Raw genomic sequence first — 15,515 nt, forward strand, 5'->3', positions numbered from 1 at the left:
TGAGACCAACCTGGCCAACATGATGAAACCCCGTCTCTACTAAAAATACAAAAAATTAGCTGGGCATAGTGGCACGCGCCTGTAATCCCAGCTACTCAGGAGGCTGAGGCAGGAGACTTGCTTGAACCCGGGAGGCGGAGGTTGCAGTGAACCGAGATTGCGCCACTGCACTCCAGCCTGGACAACAAGAGTAAAAAAAAAAAAAAAAAAAAAAAAACTCCGTCTCAAAAAAAAAAAAAAAAAAGAATGGTTTAAAGAAAAAGGACAATGTCTTACACATGGATCAAATTAGACACTGCAAGACTATAAATCTGCTCCCTTCTAATGTGAAAAGGGCTTCACTGAGCTATACTTGTGTATTATGCCTTCGATATTCACTCAAGGCTATTACAAGGAACAAATGAAAACGGCATCAGCATTTGCTATTAACCAGTTGAGAACATTCTCCACTATTTCAATTAAATAAGTATCCAGGTGAGAAACTTCTTTTATCATTTAACCCCAGAAATTTTTTTGACTCCAAAGAACCAGTTAACAGAATAGAAAGTGTTATTGTTTTGGCTATCAGGAAGCTCAGCCATGTTTAATTCTCAAATCACATCGGCTACGTTAACCCATAAACCATATTATCATCCTTCTCCTTATAATCTCATCTCCTATTTCTATATTTTGTTCTCTATTTTTAAGTACTCAAAACATTTTTTAAAGGGCTGAAAAAGAATACATTTGTGGTAGACATAGCAACGTGCCACCCAGATCCCCTTCAAGGAAGGACTTGTTGACCCAACTATTGGGAGAGCTGTCAGCAGAACATCTTTAGCTGTCAGCCCCTCGAAGATCATCTTGGCTGCAGAGTGCCATCTGGCCCAGGCTAGGCTCTTCCCAGGACATTACAACTCCTTTCCAGGCTAGTGCCAGACAACAGAGATCCTGGGGTTGGCTAAGACTGTCATCAGGCCTGCGTCTCAGTTTAGTTTTCCCTGTGCCCACTCCTGTTTCTTTCCAGTACCTCCCAGAGTGTTGATCCCAGGGCCACTCTCCAGTAAACATGCTGCACACTAACCTGTCACAGAGTCCACATCCAAAGAACCCAACCTATGACAGCACTGAATCAAAAGAGACTCAGGAGGCTGAGGCAGGAGAACTGCTTGAACTCGGGAGGTGGAGATTGCAATGAGCCGAGATTGTGCCATTGCACGCCAGCCTGGGCGACGGGAGAGAAACTGTCTCAAAAAAAAGAGAAAACATATCAGGTAAGGGTATTTTACAAAGGAGAGAGGATATACAATAAAGTGTTCATACATACATGGGAAGCAAAACAGCATTGACTCTGGGGCCAGACTACCTGGGTTTGAATCCTGCCTTTTAGCTCTGTGCCTCAGTTTTTTCATCTGGAAAATGGGGATAATAAGAGCACTTACAGGGCTGTAATGAGGAAGAAATGAGACAATGTGGATAAAGCAGTTCCATAGTGTTTACTATATGCCAACCACTGTTCTAAGTGGTCATTTAATAAACAGCTGTGAGGCCAAACCCATAGGTCCCTAGGGGCAGTTGGGCTGGGATTCTCCCCAGACTCTGGGCACGGGCACAGCTACAGTGTAGGCCAGGGCATGCTGAAGCACGCATGTTCACAGAAACAGGCCTGAGCAGGGCTAGCATGGGTGACGTCACAGGCGTGTGCCTTGTGTGGGTGCTGGGCTGCTCCTCCCAGACAGCGCAGCTGCACGTATTGCCATTCACACCCACGCACCCATATATATGCTGAGCTGGGGGAAGCCCACACAGACCACACCCTCCGCATGCCCCGTTTTTCCTGCACCTCCTTTGATGGAAGGAGGCACCTGAGGCCTGGGATGCTGGCCCAGAAGTCCCAGGAGGAAATGGGCCCTGTTCCCTGATTACAGGCCTGGCAACAGGCTGAAAACTCAAGCTCTTGTTGGCAGGGATTTCTTGAGCCCCTAGAGGTCCAGACCTAGAGGCAAAAGTAAAAGCAAGGAAGCCTTACCCTGCATGTTAGGAAGCTCCCAAAAAAATGGAGAAACAGGTGTAAAAAGTGCATCAGAGCCCACAGGCTGCCCGAGTCAGCACAGGAAGCTCAATGAGGGCTGCGGCACTTAGGAGGGTGCCTCCTGTAAAAAACAGGATCAGACAGCCAGAGAGGGGCCCCATTCAGCCCCCGTCTGCCTTCCTGGCCTCATCACTCCCTATCCCCTCCTCAGTCAGGAAACTCTAGCTTTGTAACCCTAAATTCAACAACCTCTTCCTGGCCTCAGGGCCTTTGTACATGCTGTTACCTCTACTTGGAATGTACTTTTCTCCAACCCACCTTTAATAATTCACCTCACCATCGACTCACTTCCTTTAGACCCCTGCTGAGGTCTGAAGAGATCTCGACCCAATGTTTTTCCTTCTAGCCCTCATCATAATTGTCTTTATGTAACAGAGTGTTTATTTAATGTCTGAACTCCCGGAGAGCTGGCGCTGTGTCTCTCTTGTGCTCCTCATGTTGTCAATGCCCAACACAGAGAAGAGCAGGGTCCACAGAACTTCAAGCCTAAGCCAGTTCAAGCCACACTCTGTGAGCACTCACGTTCTGCTGGATTCCCTGTGCCCAAGGCCAGTGGTGAGCATGCCTCCCCTCACCCATGCTGATTAACCATATAGCCTCCATGCCCACTGACTACTGACCACCAGGACTTACCTAAGCCAGTGGATCTCCTGTGAGGCAGAAAACTCATGGAGTCAGGCTGACTTGGGTTCTAATTCCCACCTAGTTACGTTAATTATGTGGCTTTGGGGCAAACTGTAGAACTTCTCTGAATCTCTGTTTCCTCATCAGTAAATTGTGGACCATCATTCCTGATTAGAGGATAATTATGAGGATCAGGTGTGACCACAGGTGCACGCCTTCAGCACAGGGTCTACGCTAGCTCCTTCCCGCCCACGTAAAGGCCTGCCACTAGGTGGCAGTCCATCTCAGCTACCCCACCGCTCCTTACGCTACAGAAGCTGGCTAGGAAAAAGTGTCTCAATGTCATGCTGAATTCTGAGCTTCTTAGGGGACGCACTTGAGGAAATCAACGTTAACACACAAGTTTCCACTACAGTAAGACAGAGTCAGAAGCAGCAGCCCCAGGTCACTATCCAGCCGAGTGGGTTGCCCGAGCACACGCTCTTACATACTTACAAACTCTAGTCTAGTCCTACTATCTCACAAATCCCAGGAAGCCTGGCTCTTTCTCTGGCATCAGCTGGAAGCTCTGTTGGGCTTCTCACCTCTGAAATGCAGTAAGTTGTCCTGCTGTGTCTGGCAGCCGACCCACTGCCTGGCTCAACATGTCAGACAGGCTCCACCGCGACCGTGGGTGTCCTCAATTTTGGCGGTGCTGACAAGGGTAGATAGATTGCAGGGGTGAGTTTCAAGAATGGCTTCAGAAAGACGAAGAGTATGAATTATGTTCCATAACCAGAAAAAGGCCTTGTGGCTGGAGAATGGAGAGTGAAGGATCACTTGTGAGAGATGAAACTGATGAGATGGGCAGGTCATACAGAACCTGCTAGGCCAAGTAGGGAGTGTGGATTTTAGGTGCAATGGGAATTCACGGAGGGTTTTAGGCTGGATGTAGGGGATCATGATTTAATTTCATTTTAAAGATTTAAAGCATGATAGATCCAGGCAAAACCAAACAAGGTGAGTAGTCTGGGTGACAGGAGATGGGGCCTTCAGCTTGTGGGCTGAGTGAACAGGTCTTGATGGATTGGAGGTGAGGCAGAGGGAGGAAGCAAAGTTAGCTGCAAGGTTTTTGGCCTTCCAACTTAGAGGAGTTTAGCGCCGCGTTCTGAGAAAATGAAGACTGTGGAAGGAATCGTTTGGGGAGGGAAGGTGAGCTGTCTAACGGGGGGATGTGGAACATGCAGTGGGATGCTGGGGCCTGGAACGTAGGGGAGATGCAGGTTTGGAGTCACCGGTGCCTGTGTTGTGGGCAAAGCCAGCGGAAAGGTCAGGTCGCCTTGGGATCTGGCCTAGCACTGAGTGCAGAGGAAGAGAAGTTTCTGAGATCGAGAGGCAGCGGCCACAGGAGGAGGAGGAAAGCAAGGCAGGGAAAACCAAAGTTCAGGAGAGCATTTGCAGGAGGGGCGCTGCGGGGTACGGTCTGAGCCAGAGCCCCGAATCGGACTTGAGTCCTGCCGCGTGGGGACGGAGCGTGCAGAGGCCCATGCGAGGGACAGACACAAAGGCCCTGGGAGCTGCAGGTCAGACCGCTGGACAGCGCGGCCGCGGACCTAACGCCCCTGCAAGGGGTGCTCACGCTTGGGGGGAAACTCTCCGAATGAGAGGACCACTGAAGGCCACCCTGGCAGCAGGGGGGGAACAGACAGACGTAGGTCTGGCCGTCGCCAGAGCAGCCTGCGGGCCAACCCCGCGCTGCCGGGGGGCGGGACATGTCGGCTGTCCATCAGTGCCCGCGACCAATCCGCAGGCAGCCCCGCCCCCGCCCCTCCCGGGAGAGGGCGCGCGGAGGACCCGCCGCCGTCGCCGCCACCGCCGCCGCCGCCGCCGGTGTGAGGCGACCCGTCCTGGCTCCCTTCTCCGGGAAGCCCGCCCAGGTAACTGGGTTTAGCCGGGCATTCCCGGAGGACGCGCCATCCCTTCACGTCCCATCCCGGTCGCTGCATGGGCGGTGTTCGGGACGCGGGGGCTGCGTCTGTGCGGGACCGCGGGCTGCCGGCCGCCCGTGCGAGTACGCCTGACTGACGCGCCGGCCGCGGGGCCTGCGGCCTGTGGGCGGGGCTGCCGTGCGTGACAGGGCCGCTCGTGGCCGCCGGGCTGTGTCCGGGGCCACGTGAGAAAGCTTTGCGGGACTGAGGGCTGGGTGGGTCGACCGGGAACGGCGCGCGCTCCCGCCGCAGTCGCGCCTCCGTCCCCGCCTGCGGCCTGTCTGGGGGTCGCGGGGCGCAGGCGCGGCGGGCCCGCGGGCGGGGGTCCTCCCCACGGGTGCGCGGGCGCCTTTGTTCCCGGCGCGCGGGCGGGGCGGGGCCTCAGGGCAGCCCCGCCCCGCCGCGCTCAGGCCCCGCCCTGTGTCCGCCTGCAGGAGCCGCCGCCGGGTCCCGCTCGTCGGCCGCCTCAGCCTCAGCCCCAACCTCAGCCGCCGCCGTTGCGCCTGCTCCCGGGCGGTCCCGGCCTGTGCCGCCGCCGCCCCCAGCGTCGGAGCCATGGCGGGCGCTGCGTCCCCTTGCGCCAACGGCTGCGGGCCCGGCGCCCCCTCGGACGCCGAGGTGCTGCACCTCTGCCGCAGCCTCGAGGTGGGCACCGTCATGACTTTGTTCTACTCCAAGAAGTCGCAGCGACCAGAGCGGAAGACCTTCCAGGTCAAGCTGGAGACGCGCCAGATCACGTGGAGCCGTGGTGCCGACAAGATCGAGGGGGCCAGTAAGTGCGCCCACTTCCTGCCTGGGCCCGCCGTTCGCGGGGGTCGTGGGAGCCCGGCCCGACTGCCTGCGCCCCGGCCGGCCGCCCCAGCGACTTGGGCAAACTTTCGGGCCCTCCCCCACTCCCTCCGGGCCCCGCCCCCGCTTCGTCTCGGGTGGTCACTGGGGGCGGGGGGCATCCGGGTCCTCGGTCACCTGACAGGACACCCCCCCTCTCCCCCAGCTGGGGGGAGTGTTCCAGGCGCTTTGCCGTGAGGCCTAAAAATCCTCGCGGGCTGGAGACCTGCGGTGCAGGCATCGGGCCCCCCAGACCCTGGGAGTGGTGGCGGCGTCGGCGAGGGGAGCTAAGGCAGTGGCCCCCACCCTGCACGGGAACCTGGGGCCTGACCAGACGGTCCGCTCCCACTCTTTATCTATAAAGAGCAGTCTGTGAAACTCTCCGGGCCCCCAGGCTGGGCTCTTATTTGCAAAGGAACTTTTGGGTTCCCTAAGTAGAACTTAGGCAGATGTTGGGTAGGGCTGGTCTTGGTGCAGAGCGAGGCCTACTCATCTCCCTCTAGGGGAGGGGGAGGAAGGTGGTCTTGTTTGGTTTGGAGAAGCCTGAGAGAAGCCAGTGGCTGGATTTTTTTTTTTTTTTTCTGCTACTTTTGTCCCAAAGCTGGGTTTTGGAGGCCTATGTGGGTGGGCAGACACTCAGTGCCAGGGCAGGGACTCCCCTTGCCCTGGGAAGCACGTTCCCAAGAGATGGGCCCCATAAAGGCCTGCCCCAGCGCCTTGGAGTCAGGTACTGTTCTTAGGAGTGCAGCTAGTTTGTGAGTCTAGCCCTTTGTCCTCTGTCCGGTGGCTTCAGGGAGCGGGAGCAGCTTCTCTTGGTTTCCTGCCTTTTCGCCTTCCCAGGCCTGAGCTTAGCTGCTTTTGCGCTTGTCTCTAGTGGGAGGAGGGAGTTGGGGGATTTTGAAAAACCCCAGATCTTTGAGAGTTCCACTTAGCGCGTGCCTGTGCTGTGGTCGGATGGGCACTCTGCTCTGCCCTCCATTCCCCCGCCTCTCAGTGTGAAGAGATGGTGTGTCTGCAACTCTAAACTGGGTTGCTTCTTGCAGGGACCCCCGGAGACTGGGGTTAGAGAGACCCAGGCTCAGAACCAGGTCTGTGTGAAGGAGGGAGATCAGGAAGTGACACCCCAAGGGGGGTCCCACAAACCTTCTTGGGTATGGTGTGCATGTGTGTAGATAGTTGAGGAGGTTGGGAGGAAGGAAGGTCTTGTGGTGAGGCAGCCAACCATCCTCAGCTACAAACTCCAGATCTGACACAGATCTAACGCAGCTGCTCAACTTAGAAATGGCAGCCGCCTTCCTCAGTGCCCCCACTGACCCTGTCAGCCATTGGGAGAACATTTTAGTGACTTGAGAGCCTGTGGATTCCAAAGTAAAGGAAGGATCGACACTGCAAACAGCTGACATAACCCTGGGAACATCATTCAGGCATCAGGCTCCAGGCATAGTCTCCTTCCTTTCTCTCTATGCTGTGTTGAGTTGGTGGCACTGGCTGGAAGTTCTCAGAGATCTCCTGGGTAACAGACTGCGTTTTAAACCACGCATATTAGCAGGCAATAAACGTAGCACAGTAGTTGATGGCAAGTCTGGATTTGAAGCCCATATATTCGTTGTATGTTTCCCGGCCAGTTACTTACCTTCTCTGAGCCTTGATTTCCTCATGTGTAAAATGGGGGTAATAATATATCCAGTATGTATGGTTGCTCCAGGATCAAATGAGACAATTCATGTAAAACATCTAGCATTGTCTGACACATAAATGTTTAATAAATGTGAGCTGTTATTAGCAATAACATTAACGATAGACCGTGGCTGCCCTTCAAGTCCCTGAACTGGGAATGGTGAGGGGGTGAGGTGTGGCTGTGGGTGAGGATGAAGGTGCAGGAAGGGAGGAGGACAGTGACCAAATTCACATTTCACTTAGATTGCTACTCAGAAAAAGGCAGGAAACAGTTTTGTTTTGCCCCAACCCATGTGCCCACTCACCCACCCACCGTGTAGAACAGTGTTTCTGTAGAGAAAGTGTTTGCAGTTGTGCACATTTGACTCCTGGGTGTGACCTTTCTTGTTTGTAAGTTGGGGCCTGAACAGAAAAAAGGGGTGCAGAGAGGGGATGATTTATCATGCCTCAGGTCTTTGGGGGATGGAGGCAGGCATACAGAGGACCTGATAACCCCCTACCCAGGGGTGAGCAGGTGGGTCAGCCAGAGGTGTACACATTCAGTGATCTCATCAGTTAGCTAGGATTTAACAGGCCTGGAGAGTAGGCAGAGGATGTAGGAGGACCCTGGCTCTTGGATTTTGGGGGCTCAGATTGAAAGGAGCCTGGATGAAAAGTCTGGTCGATGCTTGTGTGTTCAGACTTTACTAATGGAGGCTTCCACTGAAGCCCTGCCCTGCTTCTGCCCATTCATGGGCTCTCCTTGTTGGTGGGTTCCGATCCCTGTGGCCTCTGAGGAGGTTGGACTGCCAGCCAGGTTTTCTGCCACCTGGACTTTTGCCCAAGCACCTCAGGTATCTAGCCTTTCCTACTGACCCTACCAGGGTACCAGCAGTGCCTGAAGCCTGGCCTAAGAGAGAGACACTGTGCTATCTTCAGCGTGTTGGTAGACCTGAGGGAGAGACAGTGTGGTTTAAGGAGCACCCATATGTAAGACCTACTTGTGCCCTGACTCTGTGCCCTCTCTTGTCAGCACTTGTGAAATGGAGCTGACACCTGCTGATTTCTAGGGTGATCATTTGGCTCAAAAGCAGGGTGGGGAAGTGCTTAGGTGTTGACAAGTTTGGTTGTCCTGGTGGTATGACAGGAACCAGGTTGGTGTTTGGCCTTTTATGTTGCAGATACTGACATAAATCAATAAAATGCAGTTATGTAGAGTTCCAGCTGAGTGCTATCGAGACCTTTCGTCCAGTTTTACAGATGAGGAAATGGAAATGGAGAATCGTTTGTGCCCAAGGTGTTGTGTCAGTGTGTGCCAGGGCCTCAGCTGGGGCCAGCTCACTAGTCAGTGGCTGACTAGCAACCCCAAGCCCATGTTCCCTGTGGTCCACGTGGCTCCTCTGTGAGACACCTTTGTGCTCAGACCATGCGTTACAGGGCAAAGACCACTTTGGCTTTTGTATCCCAAGACAGCCTCAGCCTCTCTAGGCTCTGGCTCCACACTTTTTCTTCTGGTGTCTTCTGAGTTGAGATGGTTCAGACTCGTGTTTAATGAGGTTGTCCATTTGAGGGTCTTTGTGGGCCCAGTAAACACTGGTGTAGACACTGTGGAGGTACTCTGTGAATACTGGCTGAGCATGTCCGTGGGGACTTCTGGGGCCCCAGGCTTCTGTCTTTGGCTGATTCTTCACTAGATACTTTTCTAGATGCCAAGCCCTCTGAGGTGAATGAATATGGGTGCTTGCTTTTAGGGAAACGAAAACAGGCAATGACAATTGTGAGCAGTACCTTTGATGAAGAGGGTGAGGGTGGTGGAAGAAAACAGCTAACTGCCTTGATGAGGCAGGCGGGCTCAGAAGGGAGGTAGTAGTGGAACCAGCTGGCTGGGGCTTGACCCCTGTGGCTGGGGAGCAGACCACACCAGGAGGCCTGCTCCGAGGGCTAGGCCCATAGCACGGGAGAGGGCAAGGCCCAGGCCGGTGTCATCAAGGGTTTTCTTTGTACTGGCTGTTACAGTGGGAGAGGGGCAAGAGCCCATGTCCGGATCTCCAGAGCTAGCCATCCCTGCCTGTGTGTTTCCTGTCTGAATGTAGTTTTTTCCAAGGGAAGTCAGACCTTTTAGTATTTCCTCAGCACCCCATGCTTGCCCCGATGTGTGGGTTTCCAGGCCCCCCTGCCCAGCTGGGACCTTTGTTTCCTGTGAACCTAGGAAAAGGGCCTGCTTCACAGATAACTGGAGTAGCTGAGCACACCCAGTCCTGGGACCCACAACACCTCCAGCTTCTCTGCAGACTCTTGTGTGTATGTGTACACAGATGCATAGGATTCAGTTGGAGTTTAGAGATCTTGGCTACCAGCTTTGCTCTGGGTAACTTCTTGGAATGAGGCACATTTATTAATATTTGCAATAAGTATTATTACACCTCCCCATTTGCCCAGTGCTAGGCACCAAGGATTCAAAAGTTTATTGAGACATGGTTTGTGCCATTGATGAACTCTTGGAAAAGACAGATGTAGAGGCATATGACCCTGTGTGTTACATACCCTGTGTGTTACCTACCGTAATATAAAGGCCTCTAGCAAAAACTGTGAGGAGCTCTGCCAGGAAGGCATTAAAGGAGAGGTGACCTTTGAGGTAGGCCTTGAATTACTGAGGCACCTGCCTGTGCTGAGGCTGAGGAACTGGGAATCACTCTGTGCAGGGGTAGGGAACAGATATGGTGTGGTAGAGAGGAGGCTGGGACTGGTTGGAGACAGCTGTCGCCCTGGTATGCTGTGTCCAGCAGATTACACTCAGTCCTGGAGGCGATGGGAGTCAGCAGAGGCTGTTGTGGGACTGACTTGCCTCTGCCTGGGAGACCACAGTGGCAGTGGTTTGTCAGACAGGTGTTGGGGAGGGAGGCCAGTGAGCTCCTACAGTTTGCACAGTTTGCAGGAGAGAGCTGATGAGGGCCCAGACAAGACCTTCTTGCTGAGGCAGGGCGGGGATGCCATGATGGTAGATGGGAGAAGGGCTGGGTCTTGAGGGGTGAGACAGAGCTTAGTAGTTAAGCATTTGGGCCCTAGACTCTGCTTGAATTAAAATCCTGTTGTGCAGCTTACTTGCTCTGTGACCTTAAAGCATATGACTACCTCTCTGGGCTGCTTATCTGTAAAAAGGATAGTATCAAATGGCACTTATTTTATAAGGTTTTTGTGAGGATTTGATGAGAACCTGTATAAAGTGCTTAGCATGGATTGTGGCGCAGTGTAAGTACTTACTACATAGGATCCCTGACAGGACAGAGATGAGGATTAAGTTCCCAGGAGGACCTGGTGGGGAGGAGTTCAAATACACCTGTTGTCCTAAGGGGCTGGTGCCTGGCCACCAAGCCCTTTGATTCAGAGGCAAGGAGGCCCACTCATCCTCTCTTGCAGCTCTCAGCAGTCCCTCTATTGTCAGGGCTCTTTCCCACTGCTGGTTTGGCAGGGAGACAGGGCAGTTGGCTGGAAGCAGCTGCTTTGGGTGGTAACCCCTTCTGTAGAGTGAAGGTATGTTATTGTCCTATTTCTAAGTGCCTAGCCCAGGACGCTATCTGGAGATACCTTGTCTTCGAGGACATGCTCTAATGCCACAGCCTCAATGTGGTAGGGCCTGCCTCTGCTGTCACTGTTCTGTGTCAGTCTCCGTTAACTCACAGCATCTCTTCTCACTCTGTACCTTTTCCTGTGGGATGTGGCTTCAAGGAGACCACAGATGATAAGTTGGAGGAAGGGAGTGAGGCCTGAGATTGCAAAGGTGTGATATTAGGAGACTGATTTTTCCCCCTTTCCACTTGCTTTGTTAGAACTAGAGAAGTCACTGCAGACTTTGAGGAGAGTCCTAGGAGAGATGGGTGTGGGATAGGAGGATGGGAATATTCTGGTGCCCCTTGTAGAGTGCCTTGTTTAGAGGAGCATGGGAACAGTGCTTCCTTGGAGGGAATCTCTGAGAGCAGCATGTTTACAGGTGGCAAGACTCAAGGTGGAGCCACGGGTGAGGAGTGGCTTCAGGCCACCATTGACCAAATAGTCCCACCTTGCTGGTAATTGAGCTGAAGTGCCTGGAGATTTGTGGCTAGAGCTGGTCAGATTTGGGTTCAGGTCTCAGCTCTTACTGTGACCTTGGGCAGATTACTTTTCCTTGTCTGAAATCGATCTTTAGCCGTAAAAGTAATTTCTCCTCACAGAGCTGTATATTAATAATAAGGGAGATTATATATGAGAGTAAGAGATTTTATGTGAAAACTACCCAGCACAACATTTGTACTTAGTGGCCACTTAACAGTATTCATTTCCTTTACTCTCACCTTCGTTAACTACAGAGCTCCAATCTTTTCCACCACTAAGCTCGGCCACAAGTGGCTGCTCCAACAACCTGGGCTAGGAGTCTGTTTCCTATTTGCTTTGTGTGTTCCTTCCCTGACTCTGTACACAGAGGACTGGGGCATCAGAAAACTCTGGAATTGGAATAGCAAATTGGGAGTTCATGGAACATTTTCTCACCTGTTGTATTTGAACTTCACAGCAGCTCCATTAATCCATGGAGGGCAGGAGTTACTATCCCTCTCTTACAGAGGAGAAAACCAAGGCTCTAAGGGTAAGGTCACATAGCAAGTTCATGGCAGATCCTAGGATTTCTGATTCCTGTTATAGTATTCAGTTTATTCTCCCATTCTGGGGAAAATGACAATAGGATGGACTGTTCTATAGGAACAGAGGGTTATTTTTTTGTTTTGTTTTTCTTCCTTCTGGCCACATGTGTTTTACCAGCCTAGACTTCCATCTGTGGACAAGCTGGACTCATTGCCTCAATTTCAAAACCCGTCCTGCACTCATCCTTGCCACAACACCGGTGTTGAGAGGCTTGGCCCACCCAGACCTTTCCCACACTCCTACATGGGGGTGAATGTAGCCGCTGATTGGGGGAGGGGCACAGAAGAGCCTCACCCTCTTGACTTTCTGGTTCGTGGTGACGCTTCCGCCTAAGCTTCTACAGAACATGGGAACCTGGGGCTCCGTGCCCCAAATGTCCTGAGAAGGACTTTTCCAGGATTCTCTATGACAACTCAAGAGCATGCATTCATTCATGTGCTCTTTAATTTGTCATACATTTATTGTAGACCTTGCTACTGTGTGTTGGGCACACTGAGCTGGATGTGATTACTCCAGCCTCTGACTTGTTCATGGTGCAGTAGATCTCTAGCTTGGTTTGTGTTCCATCTCACCATAGCTACTCTCCTTAAAAAAAAAAAAAAAAAAAAAAAAAAAAAACTAGCTTTCTTGGGCCTCAGTGGCTCATTGAATAAGTGAGAGACGACTTGTGCTTCCCTGGCTTTAGACTCTGGCATTTGCTAACTGTGCCAAGCACTGTGGAGACCAGTAGTGGACATAAGGTTAGGGTAGATACAGCAGAAAGGAGATAAATAGCCAGACAGATAAAATACTTATAGGATTTGGTGAGTTCTGTGAAGGAAATAAAGCAAGAGGCTGCTCTGTCAGGGTAGGTGAGGGTGTGCTGTGATAACAAATGATGCCCACATATCAATGGCTGGCAACAAGGAAGGTTAATTTCCCCTATTTGCTATGTGTGCTAACCTACACCACCATCCCTGGAGAGTGGCCTCTGGTTCTGGGTGAGGCCTCTAGTACAGAGCCTGAACACCCTGGGCAAACTAGGCTGGAGAGGGATTTGGAGTATGGAGGTTTAGAAGGATTTAATTTCTATGACTTAGGATGCATGTGGTGAGTGTGGCTTTGCTGTTGTGGTAGAGTAGAGTGCTGCCTGTGTGGGTCAAGAGACTGTCCTGGCTGACATCTTTGAAATAGGTATATTTGTGTGGCCCTTGCCTAATTGTCACCTCTGCCATAGCTGCCCCCCTTCCCCACCGACCCATGGCCCTACTTGAGCTGCCCGCTGAGCCTACTCTGTTGTGGCCACAGTATCCTGCTGCTGCCCAGAGTTTGAGTTTCTCGCTACTTCTGCCACTCATCACAGTTGCTTCCCAGAGCTTTGCTGGGTGTGCCGGAGTCTCCAGAGAAAGTGGGGAATATGGGTGCCTAGAGACTTCTAGGGGGTGTTTTCAGCCCCTAGAGAGTAGAGAAAGAAGTGTGAGAAAGGGTTGGTCCCCGAATATTCTGTAGTTTCGGGGAAGAAGCAATGGGGACAGTGGAGTTGGTTGCCTTAAGAGAGGCTATGGTCCCAAGAGATGGGACTTGGAGAGTCTCTACTTGCATTCCTGGCTAAGCCCTTAATATTCTCGCACCCCTCCTTGCAAGACTAGTTCCTTTTGAGGTGGTTCTTGGCTAGCTTTTGAGAGGCTGCAGTGGCTGTGTGCCCAGGCTTAAGTCCTAGCTTTCTCACCACTCTTTACCTCCTAGGAACCAGGCCCATCCTGGGGGAGGCAGGGAGGAGCTCCTTTTTATAGTCCACATGTAGGCTTTGTGTATAGGCTCTACTGCTTCCTTCCGGCCCTGGCCCTTCCTGGTGTTGGCCGGTGGCCCTGGCTTCAGCAAGACTCAGGATGCAGAGTAAACGGGGCAGGGCGTTCTCCTGCAGAAGACTGGCATCCCTTTTTACTGAGCCCAGGCCTGGCACAGAGGAGGCTGGAGTTAGGAAGCAAGAAAAGGAGGTGACCCAGTCCTTGATCCTGAGAAGCTTGTGATCTGGACCATGCAGAAAACCACTAATGCCCAGGGCTGGCAGGAGACAGCTGTGCCTAAAGTGCTGTAGGCTGAGCCTGAGGGCCAAGACAGAATCGCGTTTCTCCCTGTAGCAGCCCATCCTACCCCCTGAGGTCCCTCCACCTGCCAGCTGGCACACAGGTGTTAGGTAAAGCATCTGTACAAAGGCTGTGAGGGGCCTGGGCGCAAGGCAGCAAGGCTTGGGTACGGAGGAGAGTGGGTGGTCTCACTGATGTTCTGGGTCCTGACAGTGAACAGCTGGCCAAACTGGTGAGGAGTTGGGCCATGGAGAGTTTGGCCACTTGTTTGTGTGTGTTTAGTTCTTCCTCAGCACAGGTGGGGAGTTCACTTTGGGGTTGGCTTCCTGTTTTCTTGGACACCTGGGGATATGGTTGAGTTAAAATGTTCTGAGGGAAATGATTGTTGAGGGCATGGGCTTGGGTCATAGTGTCCTTGGCTTGGCCTTGCCCGTGGTAGGAGTCGGGTATTGACCACACTGTGTTCTGGCTGTGTAGGTGTGGATGTGTGGTGGGAGAATTCCAACCCCACCTTGACTTCAGCCTAAGGCCCAGAGAGTGTGGGCCTGAGTTCACAGGGTGACTAACCCTAGGAAGGAGTGAAGGAGAGCTCCAGTTGGCCATAGGTCCCACAGGTTTCTCAGCTTACTTGGGGGCAGGAGGTGAGCTAAGGAATACAACTCCATTCCCTCAGTTGGGAGGTTGGGCAGCAATGGGGGCAGGGATGATGGTCCTTCTCTGAGGCGCTGAAGACCCACTTTATGGTCACCCTATTCTGCCTGATAGTCCACCAGCTGTTTGGAGGCAGCTCCCCTCTTCCTGCCCTAGTCACTTCCTCCACCTTCAACGGTAATTGAGTATAATGTGCCTGTGTTAGCTTGTCCATCCTAACTGGGACTGTGGCCTTTTCTTGGGAGTTCTTAGCATGTCCACCGAGGAGGTTAGAAAAGGTAACGTATGTCACTTTGTTAAGGATTTTGCTGAGTGCCTTTTGAGGCCAGCAGTGAAACACAGAGCATTCCCTCCAGTGAGAACAGAATGTCTGTTGCCAGACTGATCCCAAGAGGATGGCCTGGTTGTGGTCGTAGAACTGGTCTACACTGGAAGCATGAAGCTCCATACAATCATGTGTGCTAGTAAAGGTTGGGCAAGCAGCTGTCCTAAGCAGGTAAAACGATAGGGTATTCAACTTCAGCTTCGGAGAAAGAAATCCAAGGTAGCCATCTCTCTCAGTAGGGGAGGTGACTTCAAAGAATTTAAGCTGGGCCGGGCACGATGGCTCACGCCTGTAATCCCAGCACTTTGGGAGGCCGAGGTGGGTGGATCATGAAGTCAGGAGTTCAAGACCAGCCTGGCTAAGATGGTGAAATCCCATCTCTACTAAAAATACAAAAATTAACCAGGCGTGGTGTCGGGCTCCTGTAACCCAGCTACTCAGGAAGCTGAGGCAGGATAATTGCTTGAACGCGGGAGGCAGAGGTTGCAGTGAGCCAAGATCACGCCATTGCACTCCAGCCTGGGCGACAGAGCAAGACTCCATCTCTTAAAAAAAAAAAAAAAATTTAAGCTGGGCTTTCTGGGCAGGCAGTGAGTGAATGAGATCCCTGGCACCTTGGAGTGAGGTCAGAGACTAGATCACTCACTGGGGCC

At 52.5% G+C, this 15,515-nt stretch overlaps 1 protein-coding gene across 3 annotated transcripts in view; it reads left to right on the top strand.

Annotated features, from left to right (window-relative positions):
- The first annotated feature begins 4,489 nt into the window (after positions 1–4,489).
- PLCG1 (phospholipase C gamma 1) overlaps positions 4,490–15,515 on the top strand; it is a 38,800-nt gene continuing 27,774 nt past the window's right edge. For all 3 annotated transcript variants that reach the window (XM_024238629.3, XM_054542261.2, XM_009233588.4), the window contains exons 1-2: positions 4,490–4,611; positions 5,097–5,434. In XM_024238629.3, the coding sequence (XP_024094397.2) occupies positions 5,218–5,434 (217 nt within the window). In that variant the 5' untranslated portion in view covers positions 4,490–4,611; positions 5,097–5,217. The remainder of the gene's footprint in view (positions 4,612–5,096; positions 5,435–15,515) is intronic.

Source organism: Pongo abelii, chromosome 21 (genome assembly GCF_028885655.2).
Source record: "Pongo abelii isolate AG06213 chromosome 21, NHGRI_mPonAbe1-v2.0_pri, whole genome shotgun sequence".
Taxonomy (NCBI): domain Eukaryota; kingdom Metazoa; phylum Chordata; class Mammalia; order Primates; family Hominidae; genus Pongo; species Pongo abelii.